Below are 19,788 nucleotides of genomic sequence, written 5' to 3'. Positions count from 1 at the left end.
AGAAAAGAGCTTCACAGAAATTTATTTTTACTGCTGCTACACGCTCACAAACGAATAAAAACTTGAAATAATCTTTAGACAAGTCATGAATAGGGTTATTCCAAAACGGGGTCCTTAATGTGTATACGTCTATAAAAACTATCAATACTACATAATTTTCCAAGTACTCTGGCAGCATTAGAAACACTCTTTTATAGACTTGACTCATCCGTTTCAAAATTAAGGAGACTCGAGTTTGAAAACTTGCAACAGATTAAAAAATTGTGGGAAGATAAACCATGCATCGACATAAAAAACTTGCGAATACGAGAAATTGTTTAGTTTTCAAGAGGACGCATACCTCCCGCTCGACCTGCCTATTTCCGCGACGGATTACTCCAATAAAACTTACACTATCATCTGCGAATTTTTGGGCTACATTAGCTTGTATCTTAAGTTTGAAAATATTATCTCAGTACTTTCTATATCGCAACTGCTTTACAATTGAGGAATAGGCGAATGTTGACAAAGTTCTACTCTCTATGTACTGAAATTTTCAATAGAATAGCGAAAGAATTACGCGAGAAATCCGTCACCAAAAAAAGACAAAAGATGACCTTTATTTAACGTGCGATAGGCCATACAGGCCGCTCATTCATTGAGGCTAGGATTGATAGTAATTGAAGTACCAAAAATTAAAAGCGATCCCCGACGATACAAATACAATATAAAGCGATCCCCCGAGTCCCACAAATGATACCATTAAACTCTAAAAATTACCGAATATCTTATATAATCCTCTCACGAACAAAAGGCATTAAAACTTTAACAAGAGTTTAAAACAACCGAAACAAATGTAGTGAAAGGAGCGCGGGAACCATGATGATTTCACTAACAATAGAAATGATGGTGATGTAAAATAGAAGCAATGACACAACGCAAGCAAACGATGGTGACGCAAAACGACCTTCCCGAAGAGAACCAACAGTCTGGAGTCCAATTCCAAAGAGAGTGCCAGCTGAGAGCCGAATTCCCAAGTTATCTCATGCGATAAGACGCTTCAGCAAACGTTCAAATAGGAGCAGAAGTAATACCCACATCAAAGATTTGTTTCACGGAGGTACTTTAAATAAATTCCAGAGGAAAAGCCATGAACAAACATCAACCTCGAATAAGTGTCCCCCACGATGGCAAACATGTCTGATATCTTGTCATTTTTTATTTTCTATTTGAGGAAAACTACTAAGCATGGACTTCTGATCCTAAATTAATGTTATCTTCAAAGTGAATTTGTAAAATTCGATAGTTATGTAAAGAAGGTACCGCACATTTACGAGGAATAGAAGATGAAGGAATATTTTTCAATTGTATTTGAGCTCGTTTCCCCATGAAGCAGGTAATTGCACTGTGGTAATAGTCACTCAAACTGCTAAGTACCGCGATTGGTTTTAAAAAATAAAGTAAGTGGTCTTACAACTAAGTGGCGATTAAACTGGCAATAGAAAACAATCATCATCAAGATAATAATTTCTTAAATAATTTCCACAAATTTCTTAAATTGCGAAGCACGGACGCATGCTGAATGAGAAACAACTCCTGCCTACAGGATAGGGATAAAAAAAACTCCACAATGATGTACGATATAAAAGAGTCATTGACGTTTGAGTGGCCCACTTTGAAAATGGTGCAGGGGCGGCGAGTCTACCACCGCATTGCGGGGATTATCAACCCCCATCATGGACACAGCACAACCGCTCATACAGCTACGAGAGGCGGCCGCAGACAATCAAGTTCTCGTCCTCAAGACACATTCATTCGCATTCTCCCGGGATTACAAGTGAAGATAGACACTGCGCCCAAATCGCAGGAGGAAACCATTAAATTTGAATAGCGAGTCGTATTTTATATAAATCGATTTTCCCCCAGCTTGAAAATTCATTGCAGAAGTAAAATAAAACCGTTATCCGAGTAATTTTAGATACGAAACGAGTTCCGTCATTGTATTTCAAGGAATTCAACAGGAATACGCGTTTCAAACTTATTTTACACTTATGATACATAGGGTATCATATTATGCTTGAAACTTTATAACAGTTATCGAAAATGAAGAAGCTAATAAAAACTGACAAATGAGTGAGTAAAAGTTATTCTCACAAAAGTATAAAACCAAAACTGCTTAAAAGGTAACTCAATAGGGTAGTTTCCTTCATCAAAGAAAACGACAGGCATTGATTGCGATTCGTTACCCACCATTAGTGTATTCATAATACACAAATTATTTGGTTTTAGAAATACCGGTTTAGACGAATGGCAAGGGTCAAATTTTATCCTCATTTGAAAAAGGCCAGATTGGCGCCCATGCGATTCCACTCCGCGTGACGTCACAGGGACCTAGTTTCTACACGAGAGGATAGGAGTTATACATCGTCTGAGGTAACCAATGTATGCATGAGGCACAGAGCTCAGGGAAACATGTCTTAATAATCACCTATTAAAACTGGCTAAGGTCGGAAAGTTTTCTTCGTTTGATAAGGTATTAATAAACCTTTTTTAAGCCAAGCGCTACCATTCAGCAAGGTACTCAGCTATCCGCTAGCATCCTGCGTCCTATCAGCGCTCAGAGCCTCGATCAAGGTCACTTCACAAGGAGAGAGGGGGAACCAGAAATGCGTTGCACGGACTTTCCTACTTACGCGTCGCGTTTTTGCGCGCTTGAAAATTTTCACTTTTCATTTAATCGCGAAAAATAGATATCGTCATTTAAAAATCTAAAAGCGCGAAATACGTACTCCAGGAGTAATAATCTTTCGATTTAGGCAATAAAAAAATAATAGGAAACCACCCTATTGAAGAGAGCAGTAATGAAATTTACAAACGTACACTCCTTTTGTAGGATGTTCATGAAACTTTTACGTGAGATTGTAAAGGCGTTACATAAATTAAATATACTTAATTTTGTATTCGGTACGAATTCTTCGCAAAGGCCAGCTCTATCTCAAAAGAATCCAAGGAAGGAGGACTAAGCCCTCACCTTTCATGATTTTTCAATTTGAATAAATCCATTTAAAGTTCAAATAAACAATATTTTTACCGCATGCATTGTGTCCATTAAAAAGGATTTCATCGATCAATAATTAATAAGTTAATGAAAAACTGTATGCGTTTGCTCTTGAGGCCAACATATTTCCAGTTTGTTCAATATCCCACTAACCTTCGCTACGCTATCGCGTAGAGGTTGAAAATGTATACCTCTATAATCCTGTGATTGGCAAAGCGGATCATTACGGGAATAATTAAAACTGGGCACAAATCCAAATGTAGGAATAGGATCGTTGGGATGGGCGTAGCATTGGCCCCTTAAGATATTATTATTTTCGGAAAGAGGTCGTTCCCTTCAGTGCATAGGGCATTCCATAATACAACACAAGGACACTAATCAACTTGATATACGCTTGCTCTTAGCGACAGGCGAAGGGACTATCATTGGCACTGAGGTCACATAATATTAAACTCACGGATACGATGCAACACAGACTTACTGAACCACACACACTTTGCGGAGGGGAATGAAACTAATACTAATGTGGGTATCGAAGGTAATGCATCCGGCGCGGCGTCGACCATGAATCTATATTCGAACGAGTTTCTACGCAATAAGTTTTCTCGAAACGCAGTGTTAAGTCATTGATCACAACTTTCCCGAGTTTCATTAGCTTCTAATATGATTGCAAATGAACTATCACTGAAACCCCTGGGGTTGCCATTCGAATGAAAGACACAGATACCTCAATTCCAGAATAAAAGTCCACATAAATCAGCACAGAATCAATAAATTTGTATTGAATGATAGCTAATTTGAATATTCAATTGATTTTATCATCAGCATAGCAGGTAAGGGATGCTTCGAAAATGCGATTTAATCTATGACGGGATTGATTTAACGATAAGCCCTACACGAATATTACCAACGTTCGTGCATGTATAAATGAATATTTGAACGTGATGAATTCGAAGCAATCACAAAACCCATTCCCCCAAGTCCCCAAGGGACTAAGGCAAATCTTAAGGCAAAAGCAATGCTAACTGATATTTTAACACATATAATGATGTTGGGTGGATAAAAATTTGAATAATTTACAAACCCCTTAACATTTTCTCCAGAATCTAATTGCCATTATATTCGAGTTACGCTCACAAATTCAGAAAACGAAAGGACAACTGAGAAACGTTATTACTTGGCACCAGTCCTTTGATGGGAGAACCAGAGAGAAACGCAACTTCGGCCGCTAATAATGTTATTTTCGGATAGAAGTCGGCTCACTCCCATCTTACGAACGAGCCACAACACGCAAGACGTGTAAATATACACACTACCATAAGGACTGGGAGCGAACAATCATTACTTTGAAAACACACGTCACAGACCCCGGTCGTGGATAAGAAAGACGTATCCAAATATATACATAAACCCACCAGATCCAAAAGCTCAAAATATCTACCACACACACGCAATCTCAAGCGACATAGTTCAAGCATCAACGGGAAGGCCAACTAGGAGCGAAGACAAGAAAAAAAACGAAGTAGCTAATACAGTTTCTCACAAACGAAAGGGAAAATGCTTGAAGCAGTTAAAGGAACGACCGAAACAGGAGATGAAAATGCATTTTAAGCTTCATAAATTTTATCAAGTTGGAAATTGTTCGCTATAACTCTAGCACTCCACAGTGCACTGCAAAGTATACAGGTTTTATCATTTATAGCATATTGCACCAGAAAATATCACGTTTCCTAAGTGAGTATAACACTAGATTGGAAGCTTATGCAGATAGAAAAGTTTTGACAAACATCGTTCACCGCACAATCATTCTGAGAAAATGTAGTTCGGGGTCGGCGCGACGAATGTATTCAGAGGCGTAGAAACGAAAGTCACGACATTTCAGTAAAATCACAGAGACAACAAGTGGGGTACTGGGGACCCAGTAAAGGAGGCACCAAAAATTTCCATTGAGCACCTTCAAAGCGTAACCGGGTCATTTTAAAATCAGTAGTTACAAATCACAAGTAATATAAAGTAGACAACTGCAGTGCCTTGGACTAACTACGCTAAAAAAGGTTTTGCTGCAACTTTTTCGCGTCTCGCTTTGCCTATTTCATTGAAATTTCAGAACATCGAGGCCGATTCAGCACCTTCAAATAATGCGGAACTTAAAGTTATTTCCCTATAATTCCTAACTTCCGAACTTCGGAATTCCTAAATTCGGAACTTCCGAAAATATTATAATCTCACAAAGAAAAAGCACTTATGAAGATGCATCATCCTCGCTCAACCGAACGCATTTTGTTTTTTTAACCTTACTCCATAGGTAAAGCATAAGATATAATCTTCAAACTTTCAGTATAAATCGAGTATCAACGTTTACTCGTATCTCAAAAATAAAATTCTACAATTACGAATAAAACTGACAGTTTAAGGTGAGGTTAGGTGGAAACGATCCATTACAAATAAAATAAATCTTTTAAGTTCCTCTAAAGTTATCTTATCACTTACCTTATGACAGTTAAATGATACTTGAAACGCGTAGTGTCAGTAAATAAAATTTAGAAGATTTATTTTATTTATAATTAAATTCGATATCACAGAAAATATTATGGTAATAATTTCAAACTTGGGTAGCACGAAAAATTTTTAACTGAGTTTTCAACATCCACCCTTGTCAAGATAACAACTGTAATTTTAATTAATCACTGCGTCCAAAAAAAGACTGGTCCTGCCGGAGTGAAACGTCATCCCGTACGTAGAACAGGAGGTATCGCTAAAATCCCCAATCCCCTTGAAAGCAGATATACCGGAGGCGGGCTTCCCTCCATCCTTAAATCCGATCAAACCCTTTCCTTTCCGAAAATACGAGTATCCATAAGACACAGAAGGCATATTTTTGGAACCACGCTACATTTTTAGGCCAGACAGAAATCATACAACGCGAAACAAATAGAGCTGAATAGATAGGTTTCAGAATTACATTTCCGAGGACAGTACAATATTATCACACAAATAAAGAGCCGTACTCATAAATTTCAGGATTTACCACGCATTTTAGCACCCTTTTTCCATTCGCAAGGTTGATAACCTGCCAATTCCCGCCACGCCCCCTGGGAGGCTGCTAACAGGGCTGTAAGTGGATGAATCCTGAGACCAATGCAGCTCGTCAGCGAAGATAATTCGCAGGAGAGCGAGTTTCAATTGCAGTAACCGCTGCAGCGACTACGAGGTTTAAAACAAATAGCTAATTCCAACCCTTAGTTTGCTTCGCGCTAAAATATACTGTTTTCGCAAGAAACATCCTTGCATGTGAAATATCGAAACTATGCAACTTAGCATGTCGATGAAGCAATGGCCACATGCTTTCAAGTAACAATTCCGGTCGACTGTTGCGCAAATCCCAAGCGACTAACATTTTCCTTCAATTACAGCATTGCCTTGCTGCACAGAAATTGAAAAGTTACGCGCACACGCTATATTATTATTGAGACTATTTTATAATATGACATACGTTACTTTTGCAGGAAAAAGACATTAAATTCCATTGTTTAATAAAATATCCTCGAAAAAGGCATAATCTTTACTGAAGCACTATCACATGCACAAAAAGTGCATTGATACCAATGGGAAAAAATGAACGTTGCAGAATCACAATTGTAACTTTTTTATATCATGATATAGCATTGTCTTGTTTCTTAAATTCTCCATGTGACTAAATTATTTTTTTATTACGATGAAAGTAAAGGTTGCTCAAGACATGTATTGTTTTTGAGTTTTTTCAGTATCCGCCACTGGGTCAAGACAACATATTTCTCTCCAAAGAAATTCTTGCGTTTACAACCTCGCTGTAATCTACATTTTCCCCACGAAAATATGTTTAACGTCCTCTTAACATTCTGAAATATACTAATTTCCATGAGGAATTTCCAAACAAACGAGGTAAGACCAATTTCGCGAAGATGACACTTGCACTTCGTTCCCTGAAAGGAATCTTAAAACAGATGAACCTAATTCTATTCCCGACCGACCGGGAGTGCACGCACCCTTGACTAGTTCGCGACCTACTGGGCCACCTCACGCGGTTGCGAGTGCCAAGGCGAGGAATACGCGGTTTACAAGGCGCCAGGACGCTTTTCGAGTGAGGTGATCCGATGGCTGGCAATGAGAAGGTCGCGGGGGAACGAGGCAGAAACATATGAGCTCACACACGCGTCGCGGAAAGGGAAGGGAGGAGCGCGAAACAGAGAAATGAAGGTGGGGAAGCGGTGAATACAGGAGGAGGGGGTAGATAAGGAATGGAATTGACGTGGGGAGGGGATGGAGATGAACGAGGAAGAAGGACTTCAGCTGTCCTCCAATAAGATGCGAGACGAACAGGAATGCGGGAATCAACTCTATGAGTTCTCTTTCCTTTCCTGTTACTTCATTTCACAGGAAACTTTTGTTGGCCAAGCGGTCCAAGGAAAAGGCTCAAATAATTATCCACATCTGCATACTTCCCCGTAAGCCGCCTCAATAGGCGTATGGCTGGGAGTAATTGCACACCAGCCGTATAAAAAGTAAATGCTCAAACGAAATTACGCCAAGCATTTATTACAGTCCTTTATCGAGGGGAAACTAATTCCCACACCTATCCGTTCGGCAAAATATCTCCCTTAATTAGTGCGAAAAATCCACAGAGGAAAAATCATTCGCCTTGACCGGAATTCGAACCCGGATCCCTCGATTTACGGCCGAGTGCTTTAGCCAGTTAAGCTACCGAGGCGTCATTCTCCCCTGTGGAAATTTGTGGACTATACCGGACAAGGTGGTATGGACTGCTGAGCATATGATGCGACTAGCAGTCCAGGTCGTGCGCATAGCGCCACAGCCGGAGAGCAAAGCCCGAACTTTGAACACTAGAGGTGTTCGCTCTGGACTTATTAAAGTATACCGGGACTAGCCACGGTGATAACTTTTTACGGAGTCAAGGCGAATGATTTTTCCTCTGTGGATTTTTCGCACTATTTGTGCATTGCGGGTGACTCCGTAAAAAGTTATCACCGTGGCTAGTCCCGGTATACTTTAATATCTCCCTTAATTTATCGTTTCTGTCGGACCTGGAAATTTAGGGAGGCTCTGAGATGATGTTATCCGTATCGCTCTTAAAGGTATCTATCCCCAATTGCTCAAGCAAACTAAGCCTAGCGCACAGCATCCGATTCTCTTGCGTCTCCCAGCCTAATTCGTTTAACATCTGTGTAACGCTTTCTGTTCGTTCGTAGGAGTTTTTGACGAATCGAGCAGTTTTGTGCTGTTTTTTAATTAGTTCAAGGATAAATCCTTTCTACGCCGAATCCTATATGCTCCCTGCATACTCAAGATGTGGCCGGACGAGAGTGAAAGGGCACCTTTCTTTTACTTTTTCAACCCAAAGTCTTCCCACAACACGCTTGGCTAATTCTAGCTTCTTCAGGGCTGTGGCACAAATATTTATTTTTATTGTTATCTTTACACAACGAGCAGGTAACATTCCATTTGTATTTTGAAAATTAAGAGCAAGAAATAATAGTTTGTCGGCAGATTTCTTGATAACTCGTCAAGCAGCAGGCTATTCCGTCGATTCCTTATCAGTTGACAACTAATTGATACGCTCGCTGGTTCTGAAAATGATTGGTGTGAATCGCTGAAGAAACTGTAATCGGACACAGAGTTTAAGTTCAAAACTCAAGTTTCTCTAGTTATGTGAGAAAAATATAGTAGTCAATGAATAAATCGCCGCTTACATTATTTCGTATTTATACTTTCGTTTAAGGGTAGATATTAATTAGAGAGCGTAATTAAGCAACACCCGACAATTATTAATTTACAAAGAAATCAATGAAAGAAAAACTCCCCCTAGAATTTTATACATAACTATTATCGTTTCCAATACATATTTAATAATCTGACGCAGAATAATTTTACATCGTTGCAACATCGGAATCCGAGTAGCAATAAATTACATGACGGACAACTATGTCACAGTACTGAATTTCACTATCACCATCGCCCAGATACTCCGAGTTGGACTATTAGTTTTTATTGGTTCTTCATAAGTAGTAGCCTATAATGCTATGACTGGTTTCCGGGAGCTCACAATATGCGTTTAAGCAGTATTTTACTAACACCCTGGCATGTAGCGGAATGCAAGTTAATGTAACGACTGCCATAAATGTCCAATAATATGGCTTAGTAGCGAAGCATAAATTAAGAAATCAAAAAATTCCATACTGAAATAAATATTTAATTAGCTCATGGTTATGACAAAAAAATACAACACATGAATTAAAAAAATAATGTAAATGACATCTCCCACAGCGGAGATCATTGTCCTCCGGAACATATCTCTATTAAATTAAAAATTTAATGCTCCTGTCGACAGGACAATTAAGAAACATTCATGTGTATCTATTAATTCCATTTCGAGACCATTGAATACTAGCCCGGTTGGCCCATTCCCGCCCACTTGGTCACATGCAGCACTAAATGACAGCGCAACCTGAAGTCCGTGACGCCTCAAGATCACCTCAAACTGCCTCTCGAAACGGTATGGCAGCAAAAAGGAAAAAAAACTATTAAAAAATTGGTCGCCAAAACCCAAGCCCAGCTCGAGTTGCCTAAAAAACTGGCTATATATATCATGATAGAAATAAAAGTCGTCCTCCCCTGGTGACTTTATCAATGTCATTTAAAACCCCATTGACATGCCGATCACAAACAACCACGGTCAAGGCAGCCGCAAGTCACACTGCATTCATCGATAATTTAAGATTATTCCCCACGAGGCACGAGATCCAACAGTCGAAGTCGTCTTTCGCATGATAAGCTTCCGCGATACGCCTAGATTAGCCAAAGCAACATACAAAGCGATACCTCCACTGCATAAACGCTCAACAATCGACCACCGAATCAAATCCGCTCATCTAGTACATCTACAAGGGCTATCTAGATGAGCGGATTCTATTTGGAGGGCGATTGCTGAGCGTTTATGCAGTGGAGGTATCGAAAGGTAAGAGGGCATATAAGGGCACCAATCGTGAATCACCCGTCGTGAATGAAACAAAGCGGGCCTCCAGCAGATACATAGCAATTTTTAAAAACCCATACATCCATAAGCACAAGGACTAACAAGACAAGAAAAAGGCATTAGTATTACCGAGGATTCTCCTCTCTGGTATTACCTTCGCCCATTGAATAACAATTATTTTTTACACTTGTGGAGACTCTGCGGAAGACTACATGACCTATCAAGTAAATAATTAACGGAGCACAGCAATGCTTGAGATGCAATGGTAATAATTGGGTTTTTTCAATAGGTTTTACTTGGGTTCAATCGATTTCAGGTTTTCCATGTTTTCAACCTTTCACAGGGAAAACAGAACTAATGAATAGATGGTTCAGACAGCTCATCGCCAAATACCATCCTCAAAATGTCGAAGTCGGGGTCGGATAACCTCCCAGAGTAATTATATACGACTGGGATACCTACGAAGCCGAGCCTCTCATGGCGTAGTCCATCGCTTCAATCCAAGTGCTAATTCAACCAACAAGGCGAAAAGTGAACGTAATCTCATAGGACCCATGCTTGAGAGCAAAAATTGTGAAAAGATGGGAGCAAAAGGTCAACAGATGGGGGACGCTGCATCTGAAGATTTTTCCACCATCTCCATACCACGTCATACTTATCGAATACATACTCAGAATTGACAAACATCACAGATTTGACATCCGTGTAAGTGAATGTAAATATTCATGTTCTTCCTCGCAGCTGGGATAAGGAAGTATTAGGATAAGATTTTTTTTTAATATTTAAAGGATGGATACTGAGGACTTAAAGGGAATGAGCACGAGATAAAGGACAAGTATAATATGTTCTTCCAAATGTGAACGGGAAGGATTTACCATTGAAGCAGAGTTCCGCTCGAGTTTTCGCGTACTCATTGAAGAATAGATGCTCCCTTAACCTGCCATCATTCTCTCAACAAACACCATTAAGTCCCTATTCGCCTCACCAGCTGAAAGGGAGGCCATCCCACCCAATATGATGGCAACGTGGAAAACATGCCATACTCCGCGGGGTGAATATTGGGGATTTCCATGATGATCGAAGCAAACGCATATTAACGAGGGATTCGGTCGGTACTCACCCTCGCACTCAGGGTCGGTGTAAGGGGCCGCGCCTTCGGTGTGCATGTGGCACACGGTGATGTCCTTGAGACCGTTCGCCTTGCCGAAGTTCGTCATCGCCGACACCAGCTCTATGGGGGTGGCCGCCGCACCCTGGATGAAAACAGTGTCGCCTGCAAACGAAAAAAAAGCAGCCGGATTAAAGCAGTATAGGAGCAAAACAGAAAACACTGATGACAACAACTTATTCATATTATAAAATCCAATTAAGAAGATAATAGTTAAAATAAACTAACATTTCATTACGACCCTTAACTCAGAACACCAAGAGGCAGCGTTGCGTTACCGTAGAACGACAATTCAGGCTGCAAAATTACGTCGAATCATAATCACTGAAAATGCCAGGAAGTTCGTTCGCATTACCATAATCTTTGGCAGAATGATTAAATACATCCTGCTCTGAGAACTGGAACTATGTATCTCTTGCACGCATGTGAAACTGCATCCGAACAAATAGTCAAATACGATGCGGTGAAGAAATGAAAATTTGGGGCCTGATAAAGGTGCAACTCAAAAAATTAACCGATAAAATTATAAATCTTTACCTGATAAAAAAGGGAAACTGTAGCCAAGAGGACATTAGACAAGGGTCTGGAGACAGATCCCGGATTCAAATCTCAGTAGAGCTTCGGATACACACCACCAAAATCTGCAACACGGAGGTAGCAATTAACAAATAATAATAATGGCAAACTTTAAGGTGGCCCGGGCATTCGAACATCCATCTTCATGTACGAATTTCACTCTGTCAATATTCCCTCGACTAATCTAGCAGAAATCTTCGGGTGAGATCAGGATCAAAAAATCGCCTCTTAATCATTAAACACCCGATCATTTTCTCTCATCCCTTTCGAACGATAGCTCCGAGGATCGCTCCAATGACGGCGAAAAGATGACCATTTCACGCGATCATTTTCGGCCAGGGATCCAGGAACGGGAATCTCATCCATTTTTTCATCGCATGGTGCGTCCCTTTTTTCGTCGCTAAAACCACCGCTGGCAAAGACTTTCAGCCTATCAAAACGCACGGCTGATAACGGCGATTTTAACGCCACGTTTGGCCATTGATGGAATGAAAGTTGTACACAGTGAGCACAAAGGAGAAAGCGGTGGAAAAGGTACGCCGGAGTGACCGTGTGATTCAGAAAATGATGGGTCGAGCGATCACTCTTTCGGTCCCTGAAAAGCTATCGCTGGAGCTCTCACTCCCGAGGATCGAAAAAAATGATCGTGTGATTGCCGCTTTCGACACGAAGATACCCACATTAAAATCAGAAAAGATCAGCATGGACGCATTTGATGCTTTGACGAAAACAATACGAACGCGTTTTTAACTCACTGAAAATTGCACCGATCATATTTACCCAATGCTATAAAAAAACAAAATCGATATTCGAGTTTTTTAATGGGGAAACCCCATAAACAATATTCCAAGAGGTTGCCAGGGTTCCGACGGATATTTTTTCGGCCATTGACGATTATTTCGCCATCGTTTACGCAGTTGACACGGCATTACCATAGACAAACGCTGAAGCGCCCTGCTGGAGCGCTCGTATCTCGTTCCGTAGCAAGAATGGAAGTTTTTTTATCACTAATTTCCTTCGTAATTTCTCCTCTTGATTAGCATTAAAATGCGATTCTTGGTATGATTGCAAAACTATAAAAAAATATAAATAATACCTGGAAACTTAGTGCATACCTATAAAAACATAAATAATACGTTACCTAGCCATGTCTCCGTGTTCGTTTTGAGAGATTGCTGTCACAGCTGAGTTTTAAGGATTCTTTTGAACAAGTCCCCTGCTATACCAACAATCAGAAGGTACACGACATATATTCACTTCATTCGTGACCACTGATGACCATAAAGTGAATTTATGGTCCATATATACGGAGGAATACAACCAAACCAATATTATCAGTGTCTCCAGCTAAATCATTTCCAAAAAAAAAAGGCTAGCCGACTTTGGCCAGACGCATGTATGTACTGTGAAGCAAAACAAATCGTTTTTATAAAACGGGCAAATCATAAAATAACATTTAATACATTACATAACCCTATCTCATATCAAAATAATTGACTCAATACCTTTTTAAAAAAGAAATTTTACATGAAGTGCCACGCAAATATTTTGGACTCATACACATAATATTCCAGAAGTAAAAACAGTTTTACAAGAATCATGCAATACAGTCAATTGACAATCCTCCACATTTTTAAACTCCAAGGAAAATGAAGATATGATACTTTCGCAATGAAATCTAGTGTAACATGATTTTATTTTTTATATTTCAAAAATAATCAAATTCTCACGGGAAAACTGAGGTAAATTCATACACAAACGCCTAACTCTACCAAAAGAAGCCAAATGAATTTATTGATAGTCCCTACGTAGCCAAGACAGACACCTTGAAAAGGTAGAATTCAAAGACATGGGAATTACGTCCAAGTAAACAAAAGGGAAGCGAACAGCTCTCAGATGCACAGCAAAATGCATGTTGTTGACATGCTTCGTACGCTTCGCGTCAGCAGCAAAGACGTATCTTCTTGGCACAGTTAATTAAATGGAGAGCTAAATCAGCAATGAATTGCAAAACCACAGGCGGAGAAGAAGATTAACGCAAGTCGACGCTGCTGCAACTGACCTTGGGGTGTTAGTTATGACGACTAGACCACAGTGATACGGAGTAAAGAATGTTGCCGCACTTAGCGGATTTGTGAATGCATCCGAAATACCTGGGAAACTTAATTCCCCCTCCACTACAACTTACCATGTTTTCAAAATTAATAAGCAAATAATAAACGCTAACGAGAGAATCGCTGGTACCAAACTCTACACATACCTACAAGACAATGCAACGTAAATGCAACATTCACACAAGACTCATAGCAACTGAAATACGGGTACGAGGAAGAATAAGAGTAAGTGAAGAAGATAAAGTTAATCCCTAAAAGGACTCCTTCACCAAGAGTTCTCCAGAAATCGTCATCTCGCCAAGAGATTGGACTGACATAAGAGAAATTTTCACCAGAAGTGTCGTAGACTCTTACTTAATTTCCCGTTTATATCCATAATTTACGAGGGGAAGAGATATTTTTATCGGAATCTCTTCTGGATCGCCGGTGAAAAATTACTTTGCATTAACAATCCACATTGAAATAACCAAACCCCTAAAATGATAAACATTAAACGAAATTATACTAGAAAAAACTTTAACTGACCAAGTAATAATGAGAATATTGATTGCATTTGAATATCTTATCCCATTAGGTTAAGTATGAAAACTGGACGTGACATTTTCGGATATTACATGCCAAGACTGCCTACGGTTGCGCCACCATCAGAATCTTTAAAACGGACGATTTCAATGCCTATTTCAAAAGCGACCAGGCTATCACCCTTATTCATTACAGTTGAAGTCTGGATTGCATCCGGTTAACAACTTCTTACAAAGCACCTAACGCTGGTGACTTTTTTCCGCTCACATTGCAACAGTTCATTCCACGTTCCCCCAAGCATTCACAACGAAACAAGCAAGACGAAAAGTTTTTCCCGCGATCTCGAGATATACACAGTATATTCTCATCTCCAAGACTTGCTTCACGTGGGTAGAGGTCACCAATTGAATTTGAACAATGATTAGGCAAGGTTTTTCCAAAGAGTACCAGGTGCTTCACGGTGTTGAGAAGAAAGGCAAACAAAAATGACGTTACCATTCTTCTGTAATCTAAACGTCACAAGTACAAAAAAATGAAAATGCGAGAGTGGCAGGCCATTTAAATATAGATTAACTTAGCATCAGTAATATGTACCTGACTCAATTTCAAAGAGTCGCCCACAAAAAATGTACGACCTTCATAAACGTTTAACGAGTAACTATTTCAAACAACATTTGTGATTTTATAAACCTCGTATTTTACGCAAATATTTTAATACATAGTATTGGTACAATCAACTCATTAGCAGACGGCAACATAATAACGGCAATCACGCGCATCGGGAAAAACTAATAAATCTTCCCATATTTAATTCTCACGCACCGGACGCTCGAGGAAAACATTAATATATTTATACTCATCAAAACTTGGTAAAAATATTTTTTTTAATAACCAAAGCACTGTAAAGATAAATTCTATGAAAATATTTTCCAACGCACTGATTACAAGGCTTATGACATTACGGAGATAAAATGCGGATAACACACATAAAAAGGTTTGTTGTCCAAGGGATTGTTTGAGATTACCTACGCTCAACAGGAGCCGAAAAAATACTCTCTTTTCAATAAGATGAGTATATGAGTATGCGATATATGTAATTCTCCCACAGGAGCATTGATAAGGACTACATATTTTAATTCATGCCGAGGACCTATAGATCCATTACTTTAAGACGGTTTAATAAATGCTAAAGAGGGAGTAGCTCTTGACCACACTAAAAGAATTCAGATAGGAAATCATCTCAATTGGAAGAACGCTACCATGCTCTATTCTTCGGCGAGAATATTTCGGCATTTTACGGCTAATTTATGCCAACAATTGTACGTCGGCCACGACTTCAATTTATTATTCACGCTGTTTGTACGATGAATTCCTAGAGAATCATCTTCTCTTGATTGCCATTTTCGTCACATAAGGAATTTTGGCTGAATGTACTCAAACGGTTACGGGTTAAGTTGTCTTCATAGAATTTCGACTACTTCCCGAATGCTCATTAAGGCCGTTTTATACGGGGCACGTACTTGCACATTTTGACGAGTGTGCGAAGGCGCAATCAAAATTGCGTCGTGTAAAGCGGAGAATTGCTAGAACACATGCGAGAATGCGTGGACGTGAGATTGCATAATAGCCCCTGTTCTAATTTCGTTCATGCATTCGAGCAATTCCACGCCATTTTAGAAATGAATGCAGTTCTAACCTGCGCATTTCCGTGCCCCGTGTAAAACGGCCTTTAGGGTGGTATAGGGTATATATTTCGCATTATAACTACGGGGTAGAGCGCTGGGCAAGAAACCGTGCGGTTGCCGGTACAAATCCATGAGGAATTTACCGACAATTATGACTAAAAATTCTCGAGAAGAGATTCTATAATTGCTAGAATTTTGTAAATAATTACATCTGACTGATGGAAAAAATTTAACCCAGATTCCTACAGTTCGCCAACAAGTAACACCAAGATTTATGAGCAACTAGCTCTTGGTGTAGCAATAAGACAACATTCAGAAACTACACCAGCATTTCAACCTTAAGGTTAGTGATGATAAGCGAGGGTAGAGATCGCACCGAAATTAAAACGGACAAATCAGATGACACACTCGAGTAGAGGGGCCATCACTTCCTGAAGCCAGCAAGGAAGTTTTGACATATACGTGGTCTAGACACTCGGGACTCTTCCAAACAAAGCAATCATTCCCCTTAGAAATGTCGTTTTCTTTCATTTTCTGTAATTTTCACGGGGGAATGATAAGTTAGGTATCATGATAAGTCTCAGTGCCACCCACGAAACGGAGACACTATGACAAAAAACGAAGTCGCTATTTGGTTTGATTACATGGCGTATTGTGATGATCAAAAATCAATTACCCAGTTTCTTCATTTTACTGACATTAAAATATCAACAAATAAAATAATTTACGGCTGAACTTTTATGTTATTAATTGACTGATACTTAGGAATGTACATATTAAGGCAGAGAAATGGGCAGCCTTTCCCTCATGAGTCTCATTTGGAGCAGGCTCCAATGCTAGGTCAAATCAATATCCTGAAATCACGAGAGGCATACACAGTCAATTAATACCGAATGCAATAAATAATATACCTCTACGGTGATAAAAATTGACCCAGATAACTTCCTACGAGCGTACGAGACCTTTGAAACCAAGAAAATCATCACCGCGGGCCCATAATCTTATCAGTTTGTATATCAGCTAGTGAGACCCCCCACCAACCGGCGACAAAGGCGTACAAATACCTACTGCTTCCTGCGCTACTTTCACTCTCATTCACTACCGTCCTGTTTACTTTCCCATTTACGCACGCATTTGTAGCGCGGCAACCCGCATAACCGTGGCAAGCCGGCGGGGGGTCCCATCCGGGTCACTACTCCCAGTTACCCACTCCCCACACCGTAGACCTATGGGTATTCACAGGATGAGGACAAAAGGCATAGGACGTGGAAATCTCTCCAACCGCTCCCTTCTGAATTTTTCGCGAGGAATTCCGCATGAACCCGAGCTATGAACAATACGCGATGAGGGTTCTAAACCACATTGTACACATGCGACATTCCTTACGCCTAGCACAACCTACTAAACCGAGGTAAAAGTCGATAACACTTTCGATCGGCCATGCTTTGGTTACAGATCAACGACATAGGGAGGACAGCGGATTATATGAGCTTAAGGGGGCATCGAGTTGATGGAATCATACTACTCACAGATTCCACGTGGATCACTGGATAATGTAGAGCCATAATGAATGAAAGAACTTAACGAATGAAAACATTACCATACCTCTTATCACTAACCCTACCATCACGAATGAATACATAAGGCTCGGAAATTCACCCTCAATCTACTCAAATAGCAAATTCATGAGACTTGAAGCCAAAAATATGGGTGGGAACGGTAGTTGTTCCCCTCTAGACGTTAACACTTACATTAGTATCCGACTACTACGAATACTTCAAGTAGTACCTACACACAACGTAGGAAGTAATGTTAAAGACATTAATGAGCGGTATGCGTAATTTCTTTCGTACGGCACTAGGACGTGTCAGTGACCGAGCATACAAATAAAGCCAGCCGTCACCCGGTTCCTTCTGCTCGAAACGTCAATCGCCACCTCCACAATAGCACTATCCCAGTCATTCAATACAAACTATATAAAAATAAATAATTCCTACCATTAAAGCATCATTGGCACGTAACTTAATGCAAATCAGCAATTATAAACGTATCATAACTAATAAATAAATCAACAACGGGCACACCCGTTAAAACGGCAGTCCACGTCAACTTATATTGAGGACCACAGAGCAAGAGATGCTGGTAAGATGAGACCCGTAACACGACAGAAGTATCGCAGCAAGTAACTCAACATGCTCGAGTAGAAATTCACTCAACTGTGGCAGTATGCTTCATGCAATTCAAAGAGAAAATGATACATACTAGGGTATTAGTGGGATTTATTGGCATGCACGACCCCTAAGGACAAAGTACTTGAATTCATCACTAAGTATAAACTGTCGCAGCAATAACAGAAATCAAAAAAAAACATTATTATAACCCTGCCGACAAATGACAGAACAAAGCAATTAAACATACCAGACTTTATAACTTTCACAGCTTCGTCGGCAGACAACCATTCTGGCTGACGATCTAAAGGCTGGGAGGGCTCCGGGGTGTAGGTGTAAAAACTTCTCGCTTTCTTGACAGAAACACCCCTTAAGGCTTGGCTGGCACGAACGATCCGACTTGCAAGCGCCATTGTCACAAACGAAATGAACTCGTATCCCTCGTTTCGAGCAGGGAATGCAGCGCCAAACAATTATTTTGAGAACTACGCATTAAAGTGACTGTGCCGATGCGTAAATTTTCTTTCTGCTAGGTGGCAGCCTCGTACTTTTTTCTTAATTCCACAGATTTTAGCTTTTATATAAACTATTTATTCTCTCAGTGTGTACAACAAACCTACAATATCCCAAAATTCTCCTCGTAGCCATTCTCAACCTTCTGAAGATTGCTACGTATTTCTGACATTCTTGTGATGGTCAGAACCAGCCAGCAATGCAACGAATGTAGTGCGTAGATACGTCTAGGTTTGTAGCCAAATGATTCTCGTACATTTAGGCTTCTTGCCGTAATATTGTACGAATTATACGAATGAGTAATTCAAATTAAATGGTCAAATAATTGTTTATTGAATTTTCAGGACTATGGATGATTACGAGTCCTCAAGTTTTCGTCAGGATAGTGCTGATGGGCCCCCTAAATTTATATTTCTGCAGTCTCCATAGCGTTCTTTACAATTTCACTCGTTTTGGTCCTCTTTCTTTAAGACGGCTAAAGAAACTATTTTAGGAATCTATATAACTTAATTTACTGACTAGCTCTTCTCACCCTCCTCCTGACGGACTATCGCCCAATTTTCGGAGGTTATCTCAGAATGAGAGGCATGTATAATTGCATTAGACCAACCTAATAACAATGATTTAAAAATGGGAAATTTTTAAATTTTTGGACTCCTTCCCAAATACCATTATTTTTCAACTCCTTCATATGTTAAATCATTTTCAAACTTGATACCATACCAGTAAATGTTATACGGTCGGAATAAAAAATATATTTTATCTCCTCAAGGGAGAGCATGGTGGCCACTTGTGCCGCTGATTGAAGCACACCAGGTAAGTTGATCAGGGAAAGCATTGATGAACACCTCCATGCAGTGGCATAACTAGCAATATACTTTTAGGGGGGATGGGATGGGGGGTGGCGAACCTGGACCCCCCAGGCAATGGTCATGGTCCAGGAAATTTTCCCCGGGAAAATTTATGAAAAATGAC

The 19,788-nt window shown here is 39.9% G+C and overlaps 1 protein-coding gene across 1 annotated transcript in view; it reads right to left on the bottom strand.

Annotated features, from left to right (window-relative positions):
• LOC124154607 (4-hydroxybutyrate coenzyme A transferase) overlaps positions 1-18,738 on the bottom strand; it is a 55,546-nt gene extending 36,808 nt beyond the window's left edge. Inside the window, exons 1-2 of the mRNA XM_046528446.1 lie at positions 18,551-18,738; positions 11,188-11,340 (exon numbers count right to left, since the gene is read on the bottom strand). Coding sequence (XP_046384402.1) covers positions 11,188-11,340; positions 18,551-18,713 — 316 coding nt within the window. The 5' untranslated portion in view covers positions 18,714-18,738. The remainder of the gene's footprint in view (positions 1-11,187; positions 11,341-18,550) is intronic.
• Between the last annotated feature and the right edge of the window lie 1,050 nt (positions 18,739-19,788).

Source organism: Ischnura elegans, chromosome 2 (genome assembly GCF_921293095.1).
Source record: "Ischnura elegans chromosome 2, ioIscEleg1.1, whole genome shotgun sequence".
Taxonomy (NCBI): Eukaryota; Metazoa; Arthropoda; class Insecta; order Odonata; family Coenagrionidae; genus Ischnura; species Ischnura elegans.
The sequence above is the reverse complement of the archived record's forward strand: the minus strand, read 5'-3'. Positions and strand labels throughout refer to the sequence as shown.